Below are 14,498 nucleotides of genomic sequence, written 5' to 3'. Positions count from 1 at the left end.
GGCAGCCATTACAGAATGCCCAGGCCTCATGGACTGTAGCGTCACAGAACATGTCACAGCAAAACATCGGCCTCTATACCGACGGACAAGATCCGCCAGGACATGCGGTGAAGCCAAGTAGTCTGTAGAGACAACAGACAGCAGATGCCCAAGATGAATTTGACAAGTCGATCTTAATAGTTTGAAACACACGGTGAAGAAACTGGTCACAAGGGAGAAGTAGATGACTTTTGGGACTGCGTGACCTGATACGTAATCAGCCTGTGACGTAGGACGACGAGCATAGACTTTGATGCAGCGAAAACATGTTCACGATGCAGCAAATGGTTCTTGATTTTCTAACAGGGACTGTCGTATATCAGCGTAGATAGAAACGTGGGAATTCGCCGGCGAAGAGTCTTGGACGATTCTGTGTAGTCGCAGGAAACGGCTTCCTTTGTGCCTTAGATTGGGATGTGTGAGGTCATGGTGTCGTGCGGTGACATTGTGGGGTTCTTGTGAACGAAACTCGCGTGCGCAGACCTGAGAACCGCGTCTCAAAACACATGAACGTGATGTTTCATACGGCATTGAACCGTCAGCAACTGAAATTTACCTAAGTCTCAGAGTTTGCGTCGTAAGCAGTGATAAACTGCATTTCTCTCCGCCGAGCTGGAGCGCATCGCCGGCTTCGAATCCCACCTTCGTCGAACACTACCGAGTGTGCACCGTCGATTCAAGAAGGGCGCTACAAGCTGGCAAAGCCCAAAACGAACCGGCGTATGCCGGCGAGGACTCATGTCTTCTCCACCTAACAAACAGGGCTACCTCTCAGGTCTTGCTTCGTACTCTCCCTGGAGCTCTCGAAGTGCCACGCCGAAGCCTCCGGCTCCGGACAAGAAACACGAGGACCCTACTTTTGAGCCGCAAAGAGGTGGAGATCATTCTGTCAGCAAGCGGCATAGACTGTCGCTGAAACAGTACCCAAGCGATTGCCCTCCTCTAGTTGTAAGGTGGTTCCATGCCGTCGACATACCCAAGCGTAAGCCGCTGCAGACCCAAACTTCCGAGGGGAAAGCTGCCCCACAACCAAAGAAATACGTGCCTTTTTCTGAGCGAGACTCGAGAGCAATAGAGCATGCATATCAAAAGGGTGGCGAACAAGATGATGTAGCAGACAGAGAGCGTTTGGCTCAGGGACAAGCACCGGAGCTCGATAGGACAGGAGATATAGGGCTCTCGGCAGATGACAGGCGTGGCACCAAGCTCAGGAGAACTGCTGAGGAGCAGGAGGATACTTCTGTCAAAGTGCCGGTCAACGAAGACTTTCTCTTCGACGTAGATGTCGAACGGAGAGAGCTAGCTCCAGCATACTGGCTGGGTCCTGTCTACGATTGTCGTCGAGGTGAGCAGTCCCATGATCTCCATTTCAGCGGCGCGACTGAGAAGAGCTAACCTAATGCCACAGGCACATGGTTTGCAACTGATGGCTCGTCTTTGAAGCCTCTGGATGAAAATCTAGCTACACAGCTCGAAGAGGGATATTTAAAGCTGAAACCCTGGCGTTTTCCAAAAGAGCAGCCCAACAAGTCTTCTCCACAAGCTTCAAAGCCTCGATCAAGACCCTCTTCGTTTGCTCTGGACTCGAAGAAATCCGTGACACCTAAGAATTCCAACGACAGTCTAAAAGGTCATGGCGACACGGCTGCCGTGCCAAATGAGGCGATTCAGAGAACGTTCCGCTTATTTGGCGCGCATATGAACTCGGTCGTCACTTACCAAGACGAAAAGACTGCTTGGATCATGTCAGATGATTTCTTGTCAGGCATGCGGGGCACAATGTACGAGAGATTTGCTGGAGCCGCTCATTATGCTGGCCTGAAAGTTGTGCGGGGCTTCACAGACGCAACGCCTAAGAAAGAATCCAAAGATAATGATAAGCCAGTAGATTCGTCTCCAAGACTGGGGTCCGAAGAAAAATTAAAGGAGAAAGAGGCGGAGAAAGAGAAGGATGAGGATATAATTTCCCCAAGCTTGAGTCGTCGGATCACTCTGGAACGGCAGATGTCCTCTCTTGTTGAATCCGGTGCCTTTGAAAGTCGTGAAAGCGAGGAAGAGGAACTACGCAAACGGGACGAAAAAGAAATAGAGAACGACTATGTCGAGGCTGATGGCGACGAGCAAGGCAGAGAAATTGAACACCTGATCCTTGTGACCCACGGCATCGGCCAGCAGCTGGGTTTACGCTTTGAGAGCGTGAATTTCATACATGATGTCAACACTTTGCGAAAGACGTTGAAATCAGTGTATAGCAATTCACCCGACCTTCAAGCTTTGAATGCGGAGGTTGGCAAGCCCCAGAAAAACTGTCGGATTCAGGTCCTGCCCATATGCTGGCGCCATCTCCTGGACTTTCCAAAGCAAAGCTTGAAGTATAATCGTAAAGAGCATGACCTTGGCGATGCACATGAAGAGGAGGACGAGAAGTATCCAAGTATCGATGATATCACCGTCAACAACGTCTTCCGTAGCTTCATCACTGACCTGGCTCTTGACATCTTGCTTTATCAATCGCCTGCATACAAAATTCACATCACGCGCATTGTTTTAAACGAGTGTAATCGGATATTCCGCCTTTTCAAACAGCGAAATCCGAATTTCAAAGGCAAAGTGAGCCTGATGGGCCACTCGCTAGGCTCTGCAATCATGTTCGACATCCTTTGCAATCAGAAGGCGGACACCAACGGCAACAGACGCCACAGCATGAGCAGTAGTCGACGCAAGACCGATGACGAAATGCAATTCGAATTTCCAGTCGAGGACTTCTACGCATTGGGCTCCCCTATTGGTCTTTTCCAGATGCTCAAGGGTCGAACTATCGCAGCACGAACCCCAAATGTTAAGCCGGCGCAAACACCATTTTCTGACATAGACGATCCTTTTGCGACAAGAACTGAGTCCAACTATTTCGAGAACACAACTTCGTCGCCCAAGTGTCAACGATTATACAATATTTTCCACCCTACGGATCCGATTAGCTACAGACTTGAGCCGTTGATCACACCAGCAATGTCAAATATGAAGCCCCAGCCACTACCCTACACCAAGAAAGGACTTTTTGGTAATCCGGCACAAGGAATGGCAGGTATTGGTGCTCGTGTTGGGCAGAGCGTTTCAGGTTTGTGGACTGGCTTGACCAGCGGAATCGCAAGCAGTCTGTTATCGCGGAGCCTGGGAATATCAGCTGATGACCCAACGAAGAGCCAGCAGGGCAAAGCATCATCGCGAAATCAGGCTACAAATACAAGTGCGAATGGAGCTGGCAATGTGGCTCAGCAGTCCGGACCTTTTGCATCTAGCGACGCAGAAAAGCTTATCCGGGGCGACCTGACGGTCCGGACTGGGGAAGACGGGCAGCATCCACCCACACTTCTGGACGACGAAATCGAGACGCTGTACTCCGGCTTCAAGAAGCAGAGCGTCACATCATCAAACCCTCTGGAAAGAGACGACCAGCGTCGCGACATTGAAGAGCAGGCTCGAAAGCTGAAGAGAGAGGAAGCAAAAGTGCGAGCGTTGAATAGCAATGGGCGAGTAGACTATAGCATTCAAGAGTAAGTCCGTCGTACAGTAGTAAGGAATCCAGAGCATGCAGGCCAGCTAACTGCTTCATAGGGGAGCCTTTGACTTGTCATTGCTGGCTGGCATTGCATCGCACCTTTCCTATTGGGCTGAGGAGGATGTAAGCCACTTTGTAATCTCACAGTTGCTCTCCCGACATCGAGTCCTGCGCAATGAGACGCAGCGGAAAGGTGATGCTTAGGTTGCGAAAGGTCTCACCAGTTTAACATAGATTGGCGTTGGCTGTCCCAGGACATTTAGTGTAAGGTAACGCGAAAACACAGGGCGTCGTATGGGTTGCAGGAGTGTTGGCAAATGATCAGCAAACACAAAGACCACGCATAGGTATCGCGATTGAGTAGATCGTAGCCAGTCAAAAAGTAGCTCAAGTTCTGAACGCTTTGGTTTGCTTTTGATGACGTGTGCACATTCACATCCATAAACATAGCTTTCCGCTCGCTGTGCCTGCAGCGACCCAGTCCTGGGTTTGGTGAAATTGTGCAACAGCAGGCACGGCGGTAATGCCGTCGCCGCCAAGTTGGGCCAACTGTTCGCCTTGCGAAGTGTATATATCAACAAATCGGTTCATATTGCCGATGCAGAAGCGTTGTATGCCGTCCGCAGGCTGGAGCTGCCATTGCGCTCGAAGACTGAGGTTCTCAGGTTAGCATTTTCCTGCGTTGCAGGGACGAGGTTAAAAAAAAAGGGGGGGGGGGGGAAAGTGGTTCACACTCACATCGTGACCCATCGCCCTGTTTGATTATTATGCGGAACCACCTTTGTTGGTTTCATCTCGTCTTCCGAAAGCGTCTTGCCAACCTCCCAAGCGCCACACCCGGAGAAGTCATATATTTTAACGGTATCGTCATAACTCGCAGTAGCGACCTGTCCCGCGGCGTTGAAAGCTGCATGACTGACGCTTAGTCTGCTCTCATGCTCGCCCACCAACGCAGGGAGCCTCGATTCGCCTTTCCCGGTGATCTTGCGCAGGTCCCAGAGCTTCAGATAGCGATCCAAAGAAGCCGTGGCGATGTAATGCGGGTGCGCCGGGTGTAGGGAGAAGCCGCCGATCTTCTTTTCGGACAGCCGAAAAGTTTGCGAGGAGTTTCGTGTGCGCATGTCGTGCATGCCAAAGATGCCCGAAAGCGTGGTGAAGTGCAGCATGTGAGGATCTTTGGCGCTGAGTTGAACACCGGAGAGTGGCTCGTCGAGAGAGATATCTTCGGGTGCATACACCTCGACAGCAACACCCTTTGCAAGGTCCAGCTTCCGTATTGAGGAGTCATAGGAGGACATGTAGAGCGCGTTGGATTCTGCGGGACTTTGGGCAAAGGAAGATATCGTGCGAGCATGTGGTTTCAGAGTCGTGATAGCCGGTTCGAAGCTGTCATTCAGCTCTTCTTCATCCTCGGCCTGCTCCTTTTTGATGCCGTCCTTGGACTGTTCGCTATCAAAAATCCCGAGATTACCTATCTTGTCACCCGCAAAGACGAGCGCCTTTTCTTGAGTTGGGTGTAGGGTGAGGGCGTAGATTCGCTCCGGTGTGATTTTGATCTGGCTCGGCTCGACATTCTCCCACAGTTGCAGGCCGCTCATGCGCTCGCGCAGTTCCCGTAACTCCTTGTTTGTCGTCTCCTTGATGTCCTGCTCGCCGAACGTGCGCTCATAAGGTCGTGCAGGGCCAACGACCGATAGGAAGTTTCCGTGCATGTCCCAGTCCTTTCCTGACACTAATATATCCTTTGCATGAAGATCGCCACTAACTCTCTGTCTCTTCGCACGGTGCTCTGCTTCCATGAGCTGCCGCTCTTCTTCCGCTTTTCGCTTCGCCACCTCGCTGTCCGCTTCGATGCCTCGCAAGCGTGATGATGTCCTTCTTGGAACTACTTCATCTTTCACTTTTGGCTTTGGTTTCGACTTGGGTCTGCCCGTTGACGCTGCGGTTTTCTTCGCTGCCGCCGGAGCTAGACCAGACTGTAACGCGTCGAGCGCAAGACTATCAAACAAAGCCTTGTTTTTAGCGATCTGCTCCTGTCGCTTGCGCTCATATTCGCTAAGCTCTACCTTCACCGCGCGTGTCATCGCCGAATGGTTGCAAGGCTGGAAAGAGGCGACGAATTGATCAATTGAAAGATTAATTGTTCTGCGACTGCGGGCGCGCCTAGTGTCTCAGGTTTTTCTGGCAACAATGAGAAAAATCAACAGCAATTGCGTGGCTGCGAAGCCTCAAAAGGCGAGGTTATAGACAGCAAGAGAATCCGGCGCGGTTGAAGGCCACAAATGACTGTAAACGCGTCGACGCGAGGTCACTGGACTTCTTTTTCATTCAGCCAATCAGAGCTCTCTCGACTCCTTCAACTCTACATTGCTAAGTAATCTGTCATCCAGATTTCCAGCACCTGCTTTGGCTTCCTGCGTCTTCCGTTCGCCTTTCTATGGACCCAGAAAGGCAGAATCAGCACGGCCCTCTATCCAGCGACTCGCTTCTTCACACATGGCCTAACAATGGTAGCTGTTCAGCTTCTCTCGACTTGGCATGTTTGCCTTTCGACTGGCATCCTGTCGCCTGCTGTGCGACTCTTGGCCACCCTACTTCAACACTTCTATCCCGGTATGGACAAACTAGGATCCAATAGAGTATTCGTGTAAACGTCCTTGTAGCCTTATGGTGTTCGTCTGCTGATCCTGGCGTGTGCTCCCGCGTGCACTGCCCTCCTCTTCTTTGAAAATGTCTCGTGTTATCAACGCCATCAAGGATCTCGCCTTCGTACGAAAAGCAGGGTCTTCTATCTTGCTTTGATCACACTCGTCTTACAGCTGTTGCCTGGTAAGAGCTTGCTGCGGCTGAATCAAGCGACCTTCCAGAGCCTGTCTTGAATGTCCCCATCATCCCGGTATAGAGGTAGAAGGTGATACGCACATAATTACATCTAATCAGACGGATGAGCTTGTCAGAATATAGTGCTATCTTTGACGAGAGACGACTGGTCGCGCGAGTTTCGACCTTCCAGCAGTTGGAGCTTGTCGAATGTAAGCACAGCATTGAATGCCAAGTCTTCGGCTCCTTTTTGGCTGGAATTTCAAGCCCTGAGATCTCTCTAAGCAAACCATATATTTCGTCTCGCGAACAGCCGAAAATCTTGCAACGTCATCTTTATTTTCAGAATCAACGTCACAGACTTGCAAACTGTGGACTTCTTTTAGCTCCTCAATGAATTATCGGGATGAGCCATATCAGTCAAGGCACATTGTGCCTTGCAATTGAGCTGAAATCTTAAACATGCTATGCGGGTAGTCCCGTACGATCAAAGAATGTGGGGTCCAACTTTCTTCGGTTAAGTAAGCCAAGCATCAGCCGTTCCGGTCACACTACATGATGAGCAGTCATACACCATTCGTTGTCCCAATGATGGTCAAGAACGGCATACAGGTATCGTCTCTTTCTCGTATTCGACACTCAGTTTGGGACCAGTGATTATGAACGTCGACATGAACTGCGAATGCTCAAGTATTGCTCTTCGAAGTATCAGCGGTCATATCTTCCTACGCAAGTCCGTGGACTCGAACAAATTGGCATGCAAAATTCAGCTTGGATTAGAATAACAGTAAAGGTATTCGCAGATGTGATGGCACTTATTTCAGACTTGCTTGTCAGCTAGAGTATGACAGCTCTGCAACACTAATAGGGTGTTCTCGGTTGTCTTCTTTCCAGGACAGTTTAACACGGTCCAGTGTGTCATGAAAGAATCCGTGTAGTATTTAGGCTAAAACGAATTAATTCCGCTGCCTACTTAAATTGAGCTCAGCTCTCATGTTCAAAACCGAGGAAGCTCAACAATAAATATATCTCAATCTAACATTCCATTTTACTCTTCAGATCTTCGATTTCGCTTCACAATGGCACTGAATTTTGCAAGACCACTGGAGGATGACCGGAGAGTCTTTTTCATATCACCAGACTTCAATATCCAACCAGTAGATGAGGCTATCGCCGCCCAGCTTCCTCTGCGAACGGCTGCACCGGCCGTTCCAGAGCCGCCCCTTGGTAGGCCAGATAAAGATCCTGCCGAAGGTGAACTGGGTATAGCCCTTTCAAGATTCACTGGTACCTTCAAAGGAAGGGGTCTAAACATGATCTTTCGCCCGAGAAATGGACCGAGCTCTTTCGACCCTGCTGATGACCCAACAGCACCGGGTAATGCTCTTAAGGACAATCTTCTAGAATACGACCTGACTGAGGAGAAGCTCCAGTTTTTGGGGGCATCAGTGTTGAACAATGTTCCCAATCGTGGCTTTGGCAAACAGGAACACGTCAATCTCAAGGGAACCCCATATATTCAGACTGTTGCTAATGTCCTGAACCCCGTTGATGTCACACCAACGTCTAAGCTTAAGACGGACATCCACTTCGAGCCCGGGTTGTTCATGCGCGTCCCAGCACTCAACGCCACACCAGGAGTTGATGTAGCTCCCCAATCTGGGTCTCCACCACGTACCCCAGCTACTATCACTCGTATGGCTTCCATTCCTCACGGCACAACGATCAATGCACAAGGCCTTGATCCGACAAAGGTCGAGGCGGGTCCACCCGTCATTCCTCTTTGGGACGACGTGAATGGCGTCTCGATCCCTGCCAGCTCGAACAGAAAGTTGCCAACCATCCCCTTTACCATTGATAATCCAAGCCAAAGAGTTCCAAAAACGCTCTTTCATAATACCGTATACGACGACCCTGACAAATTTCGTATCCCCCAGACCGTCAAAGGACCTAAGTCCGTCATCACTCAGAATGTTTTCTACGATCCAAATTGGCTTTTGAAGCAAAATAACGACAAGAAGAACATTGTGGATCACATCACTTTTACCGTTACCACCGAAAAGAAAAAGGCTTTGCAGGGAGGCGGCACCGCCAACATTGCCTTTCTTTCCGAACCGGAAATTGACAAAGCCGCCGGTCCTGGAAGCCCACCAGATAATCCTGATGACAGCGAACTCAACACTACGACGTTCAATCCTGACGCGAACAACCCGTCCCGATCAAACGCAGATGCAGCGCATATGGAGGCAACTTTTTGGATCTCCACCGTCCGCAACGAAATCATTATCCCGCCGTGGAATCCGAAGATCACGCTGCCCATATGCGTACCGGTTGACCAAGATCCTTCTGTACAGGGTCCACGTGCGTTCAGAGTCAGGCCAAACCGCCCAGTTATCAAGCCAACTCGCGTCGCCGTTCATTCGACGCAAATTCAATACAGTCAGTTGGTGCTGCTCAACTTTGGGCCATTGAGTTGGCCGCATATTTCGGTTGCGACACTTGTTCCAGATGATCCGGATGATAAAAATATCCTTACCGTCGATGTTGACGTGGATGCGGCGATGGTGCACTAAGTAAATGCTGATATTCTTGCTACTTTTCGGTTCGTAGAAAATTCGTCGCTCATTTGCTAGGAGCAGCTCGGCGGACGTTCACCCACTCATTAGATGTAGCTGAGCATAAGAAATGAAATCCAGAAATCACGTTAACCTCACCGTGTCCATGTCATGATCATTTCGCATAGCACGTGAAAAATCTAAGGGGCGTATAACGCTTCAGCACCATGTATCTGCTGCTGATTCGTCGCTCCGCGGATCAAGGTGTCAAAAAATGCGGTGTCAAAGCCTTGGAACACCCAATCATCCATTCCAGCGGCCGCATCGGGGAACATTTGGTTGTGCTGCGAAAACATATCCCCGGGCATGATTTGTGGAACATGTGATATATAGTCGTGCATTGACGGCGTATGTGAAGTTCGTGTGGTCATTGCTTGATTGATGGCCATATTGGCGCTGCTATCGCTCTTCATTTCGTTCAAGGCACTTTTGTTGCTTATATGTACGGATCCGATGCCACCGATACGGACGCCATCAACAAGTCCTCTGTCGCTTGCGATGTGCAAAGGTGCCATTGGTGTGTTGCCTTCTCGCGTAAATCTGATACCTCCCACGTACGGAACTTTGATGACAAGTACATTTCGGTCATCTTCTTCGACAGCGTCTGCGGGCTCCAGTCGGTCGATACGATATCGCTGTCCTTGCGCTGCGTCCGCTTCGATGACCAGCAGGTGCTTAAGCAGGGCCGCACATCTTGCGGCGAGCATATCTTCGCGTAATTCGGACATGGATCTCATGCAATCAAGAGCCTCCTCTACGGCTGCGCGATCTCCCAATCGCTGATGAACGAGTGGGTCATCAACCTCCTGACGACAGTGACTGACAATGTGAGCCAGGATGATGGCCATGCCGGCAACCAGTGCTAGGAAATCGGCCATGCGACAGGAGGCAGTTATTGGATTGAATTTGCGAAATGTAATCTCGCGAGTCAGTATTTCTCGACAAGCATTGGCACAAGCGATGCGCGAGGAAATGGTCTGGCTGTTGTGGCCTGGACACATTGCGTAAGGCAAGTGAAGTTGGGCTACAAGGTTATAATAGCACATGTGGTCCCAAGTCCGTCTCGTTTCCCAGAAGGCTTCGGTAGAGTCTATCTCAAGGCCAGCGAAGTTCAATGGTTTCCAGAACTCGGACGGTAAGTTCTTGGATATGTCGATGAGTTCTCGACCGATCTCGCGCGTGATGGCGCTTGCCTTCTCATGATCGTGAACTTCATTTCTCTGGAGAATCTTCGCCGTAACGTCGATAACGAGTGTGGATATGCAGCTGCTTACGGGCTTGTTTTCACAGGCCTTGACTGTAGGGATATGCATGCCTGTGCTTGTAGGCAGTCCTAAGAGCAAAGATAACGAGCGCTCCATGGAAACAACGCAAATCCACATCATCTCAGGATCAAGTTCGTTTTCTTGGCTCAAAAGCTTAAAACGATAATGCCCTTGTCGGTCCAAACCTAGCAGCTGGGCCACCGTGACAGCCCTGCGCATTGTAATCCAGGCTCGTCGAATATTTCCGCTGTCAATGTGAAAGAAGGCTTCCAAGATGATATTTTCAAGACCTTCTAATGTGCCTACTAATGAGTCGTTTGTGGTCACCATTTTGATTGCTGATTCCGCAAGACTCTCCATAATGGTATAATGATGCTCGGTCAGGCCTGGTATTACCTCATTTGGAGACAGATATTGCACGCCTGCTGCGAAAAGTAACATCTGCCGGGCCAGCAGAACGGGGTGAGATTCAGGATGGAGGAGATTCGCCAGTGGGATCAGCACTTGGGGTTGGGCATTCTCGTTTCTGCTTCTACATTTGTAATTTGACTGGTAGCATAAAGCCGAGACATGTCGTATTCTTCCGACCAGAATCTCGATATCTCTTCGAGGAGGGAGACTGCATAGCAGTGTGTGCGTAATTGCCATGTACTTCTTCGGCTCCGCAAAAGTTGCCAAGCTGGACGCTGGGGTTGGTAAACACTCCGGTGTTACGAGCATGTTCGGAGAGTGTTGTGTCCGACGACTTGGACTTTCATCCATTAGGTAGGCCTAATTTCAGCTTGGTAAGCGAAGATATCAGCAACCCGATAATCGATCACGTACCAATGAGCTGCTTTGTCCATTTTCCGCAGCGGCCGAACAAGTAGTCGACATACCGCTACCGATAACACCATGATGCAAATTTGGCTGTGAGTCATTATCATTTGCGGCACGAATCCCAAACTGATTGTCGTAGATTTTTTTGGTTTGCTCAATGCGGGTCGTATCGTTCTCTGCTTCATCCGGTCCATCCGCATCCTCTTGACTGACACATTTTGCCCTCCGACGAACGCACGTGACGCATCGAACATCATCCAGCGATGCAAAGGTGCACTTCACTTTTCTTCGCCTACACTCCCAGCAGCTGTGAGTGCCTTTTCGGACCCTCCTTCGTTTCGTCGTCTTTTCGTCCGAAGGAGTATTCATCCTCGAAAAAGTAGGACGTTGAAGACAGCAAAAGCGTCGAACGTGAACATTTTGCAAAAGTAGCTGCTTGTAAACGCCAACGGGGTTTCAGGCAGCTTCTGTCCGATCAATTCTCAAGATTGCACAATTCGACCGAGATATAGTACTGTGGCAGTTGTTGAGTTCGGCCGAAAGTGAGCGGAGTTGCTGATTAATCTCTTGTCTTAGGCCAAATTCGACCGAGTGACTGTCAGCCTCGCATCTCGATTGCGACAACGAATACGAGCGAAATTCAGACAGAGCCCAATCAGAGGATCGAAATTTGCGGCTTTGTACCTAGCTGGACACTTGTTATCACACCCCTATACAAAAGGATCCACATAAACTAGAATTTTGCACAGCCAATGTCGATCTTGAAGATCTGGTTCTGCTAGGCTCAAGTCCGAAACCCGCACATGTAGCAAAACGCCAAGTAGCGTAAGCACCACTCCCGCAATGCGAGCCTCAAACGACATCCCTCACTAGTTGTGAATATGACTCGGTCGAATTGTTGCTCAACGTCCACACAATGGGGGTTGGTGGACATATCGGCGAAGCTGGGAACAGATTGTTTCTCCGTTGCGGTCCAATTTACACGGAGCTGACAAACTGGTGTTTCCTGTATATCATAAAGTAGCTGCGCATTTCATGTTCTTCGTGCTCGAATCACTGCTTCATAGTTCTAGTCAAGATGTCAACGCCACAGAATGAGCCTGAAAAGGAGTCGTCCTCTGCTGAGGGCTCAACCAGGCGCTCGAGTCTGTCGGAGCCTATCTCAATAGAGAAAAGAGATCCAATAGATCCTAGCACTGCCATGGAAAGGAGCGTATCCGCCATCTCGGATTATCCTCACGGTAGACGTCTGGCTATTATCATCACATCACTCATGCTAAGCATGTTCTTGGTCGCACTGGACAATGTGAGTTCGGCGTGTCGCAAATGTCGCTAAAGCTAACCCAAAAACACTTCAGACTATCCTTGGTACAGCTATACCCAAGATAACGGATGAGTTCAAGGACATAAACAAAGTTTCGTGGTATGGAGCAGCATATTTTATGACTTTTGGAGGTGGTACGTTGTGATCTTGCCGTTCCCCGACCATGAGCAACTGACTATTCACCAGAGCACGCACTGTATAAGCTACAGATATTTGCTTCCAATACTTGGATGTTCAAATTATCCTTGAGAGGACGTTAATTGATCGAACGCAGGCTTCCAGTCAACATGGGGAAAATTCTACAAATACTTTCCCATAAAGTTCTGGTTTCTACTGTCAGTTCTCACATTTGAGGTTGGCAGTCTTATCTGCGCGGTTGCTAAAGATCCCACCACCCTCATCATTGGCCGAGCAATCGCTGGGGTAGGTGGCTCTGGCATAGCGGTTGGCGTCTTCACCATGATCGCTTTCGCGGCCCCTCCTGAAAAACGACCGCAACTTCTGGGTTACACAGGGGCTACCTATGGCATTGCCGCAGTGCTGGGACCTCTTATTGGTGGCGCATTCACGGAAAAAGTGAGCTGGCGCTGGGTAAGGAACAGTCTTTCCTATGAGAGCAAATGGCATTGCTTGCTGACATTGTGAAGTGTTTCTATATCAACCTGCCTGTTGGGGGTCTAGCGGCCGTTTTTGTGTTTTTCTTCTTCCAAACCCCAAAAGAAGCGAAGCCCGTGGAAGCACCATGGAAGGAGAAGCTGCTTCAGATGGATCTTGGTGGTGCGGTGCTCATGATCGGCCTGATCGTTACTTTCCTCTTAGCGCTCCAGTACGGCGGACAAACGCACTCTTGGAACAGCAGTGTTGTTATCGGACTATTGGTTGGATTCGGGTTGATTTTCGTAGCATTCGTGGCCTGGGAAATCGCGCAACAGGAGCGTGCGATGATCGTTCCACGCCTGGTACGTTGAGAAATCTTGTTCTTCGCGTCAACTCGGCTCATTGACCAAAGCGCTAATTTTTGATCGCAATGTAGTTCATGAAAGACTATGTCCTCGTCGGTTGCGTCTACATGTTCTTCTTTGGCGGCGGCTACTTTGTCGTCCTATACTACCTCCCCATTTATTTCCAAAGCGTTTACAACAGCAGTCCTATTGGTTCCGGTGTTAAGATGCTCGCACTCATCTTCCCTCTGACATTTGCTGCCATTGTACAGGGCATCTTGCTGGCGAAGATCCGCATTGTTCCGTTGTTCTGGCTTATTGGCGGGGCTCTAGCAGCGGTTGGAAGTGGACTTTTCTACACAATGGGCATAGGCACATCAACGGGAGAGTGGGTTGGATACCAGATTCTTGTTGGCTTCGCCACGGGTCTAGCATTCCAAATTGCCCTTTCAAATGGACAGGTTCACGCGTCTCCAGCTGACATGTCACAGGTCACAGCCATTATAACTTGTAAGTCTTCGGCTCGACTTGATTCACACGAAGACCTGATTCTGACCTTTGGAGCAGTCTTCATGACAATAGGCGGATCGTTCTTCCTCTCAGCCGCCCAATGCGCCTTCAACAATGTGCTCATAAAGACGCTTGCTGTTAAACTCCCTGGGATCGATCCTGCGGTAGCCCTTACCACTGGCGCAACAGAAATACGTGTAGCATTTACCGAGGCACAGGTACCTATCGTTGTGAATGCGTATATGGATGGTTTGAAGGACGTGTTCATCATTACGATAGCATCATTCGCCTTTGCGACGGTGGTCGGTTGCTGCGGCAGCTGGAAAAAGATCAATGCCGAGGATATCAAGAAAGCTGCTGGAGGTGCAGCATAGGCTCTTGCGAAATTCTTTTCTGTTTTAAATATAGAGTGTGAGGGAAAATTCTAAAGAAGTGACTAGAGAAGCGTATTTCTGACGCAAACCAGAAGTTCCAAAGGAGGAGCATAATATGGAGTAGATGTAGATTAGAACTAGACACTTGTAAAATGGTATCTTGATAGAAATTTCTGCGTTCATGTTCTTGCATCTTTCTTGCGCTGCCATTCTGTTTGCAGCAGATATTGCC

At 49.6% G+C, this 14,498-nt stretch overlaps 5 protein-coding genes across 5 annotated transcripts; 3 read left to right on the top strand and 2 right to left on the bottom strand.

The window, feature by feature from the left end:
- The first annotated feature begins 539 nt into the window (after window positions 1-539).
- Window positions 540-3,999, top strand: PV09_05753 (uncharacterized protein). The gene is made up of 3 exons (XM_016359298.1): window positions 540-1,384; window positions 1,448-3,593; window positions 3,655-3,999. The coding sequence occupies exons 1-3, from the start codon at window positions 778-780 to the stop codon at window positions 3,800-3,802; spliced, it is 2,901 nt and encodes a 966-aa protein (XP_016212977.1). The 5' UTR covers window positions 540-777; the 3' UTR covers window positions 3,803-3,999.
- On the bottom strand, window positions 3,205-5,861 carry PV09_05752 (uncharacterized protein). Its single transcript, XM_016359297.1, has 2 exons — window positions 4,337-5,861; window positions 3,205-4,250 (listed from the first exon to the last, which is right to left on the bottom strand). The coding sequence occupies exons 1-2, from the start codon at window positions 5,680-5,682 to the stop codon at window positions 4,031-4,033; spliced, it is 1,566 nt and encodes a 521-aa protein (XP_016212976.1). The 5' UTR covers window positions 5,683-5,861; the 3' UTR covers window positions 3,205-4,030.
- Window positions 5,862-7,430: 1,569 nt separating this feature from the next.
- PV09_05751 (uncharacterized protein) lies at window positions 7,431-9,126 on the top strand. The gene has a single exon (XM_016359296.1). It carries the CDS (start codon window positions 7,498-7,500, stop codon window positions 8,989-8,991), a length of 1,494 nt encoding a protein of 497 aa, XP_016212975.1. The 5' UTR covers window positions 7,431-7,497; the 3' UTR covers window positions 8,992-9,126.
- PV09_05750 (uncharacterized protein) lies at window positions 7,614-11,625 on the bottom strand. Its single transcript, XM_016359295.1, has 2 exons — window positions 11,124-11,625; window positions 7,614-11,069 (listed from the first exon to the last, which is right to left on the bottom strand). The coding sequence occupies exons 1-2, from the start codon at window positions 11,484-11,486 to the stop codon at window positions 9,174-9,176; spliced, it is 2,259 nt and encodes a 752-aa protein (XP_016212974.1). The 5' UTR covers window positions 11,487-11,625; the 3' UTR covers window positions 7,614-9,173.
- Window positions 11,441-14,404, top strand: PV09_05749 (uncharacterized protein). The gene is made up of 6 exons (XM_016359294.1): window positions 11,441-12,423; window positions 12,476-12,572; window positions 12,716-13,032; window positions 13,089-13,400; window positions 13,475-13,892; window positions 13,950-14,404. Exons 1-6 carry the CDS (start codon window positions 12,196-12,198, stop codon window positions 14,264-14,266), a joined length of 1,689 nt encoding a protein of 562 aa, XP_016212973.1. The 5' UTR covers window positions 11,441-12,195; the 3' UTR covers window positions 14,267-14,404.
- The last annotated feature ends 94 nt before the right edge of the window (window positions 14,405-14,498 follow it).

This window comes from Verruconis gallopava, assembly GCF_000836295.1.
Source record: "Verruconis gallopava strain CBS 43764 unplaced genomic scaffold supercont1.18, whole genome shotgun sequence".
Taxonomy (NCBI): Eukaryota; Fungi; Ascomycota; class Dothideomycetes; order Venturiales; family Sympoventuriaceae; genus Verruconis; species Verruconis gallopava.
Note: the sequence above shows the minus strand (reverse complement) of the source record. Positions and strands in the feature narration are given on the sequence as shown.

Excerpts from the sequence above, each read along its gene's own strand:
- PV09_05750 (XM_016359295.1), bottom strand. The coding sequence starts at position 11,486 with ATGAATACTCCTTCGGACGAAAAGACGACGAAACGAAGGAGGGTCCGA. Across the intron at positions 11,070-11,123 it reads ATGGACAAAGCAGCTCATTG|GCCTACCTAATGGATGAAAG; the intron begins GTACGTGATCGA and ends AGCTGAAATTAG.
- PV09_05749 (XM_016359294.1), top strand. The coding sequence starts at position 12,196 with ATGTCAACGCCACAGAATGAGCCTGAAAAGGAGTCGTCCTCTGCTGAG. Across the intron at positions 12,424-12,475 it reads TCTTGGTCGCACTGGACAAT|ACTATCCTTGGTACAGCTAT; the intron begins GTGAGTTCGGCG and ends AAAACACTTCAG. Across the intron at positions 13,893-13,949 it reads GGTCACAGCCATTATAACTT|TCTTCATGACAATAGGCGGA; the intron begins GTAAGTCTTCGG and ends CCTTTGGAGCAG.
- PV09_05751 (XM_016359296.1), top strand. The coding sequence starts at position 7,498 with ATGGCACTGAATTTTGCAAGACCACTGGAGGATGACCGGAGAGTCTTT.
- PV09_05752 (XM_016359297.1), bottom strand. The coding sequence starts at position 5,682 with ATGACACGCGCGGTGAAGGTAGAGCTTAGCGAATATGAGCGCAAGCGA. Across the intron at positions 4,251-4,336 it reads ACAGGGCGATGGGTCACGAT|TCTTCGAGCGCAATGGCAGC; the intron begins GTGAGTGTGAAC and ends TGAGAACCTCAG.
- PV09_05753 (XM_016359298.1), top strand. The coding sequence starts at position 778 with ATGTCTTCTCCACCTAACAAACAGGGCTACCTCTCAGGTCTTGCTTCG. Across the intron at positions 1,385-1,447 it reads TGTCTACGATTGTCGTCGAG|GCACATGGTTTGCAACTGAT; the intron begins GTGAGCAGTCCC and ends CTAATGCCACAG. Across the intron at positions 3,594-3,654 it reads GTAGACTATAGCATTCAAGA|GGGAGCCTTTGACTTGTCAT; the intron begins GTAAGTCCGTCG and ends ACTGCTTCATAG.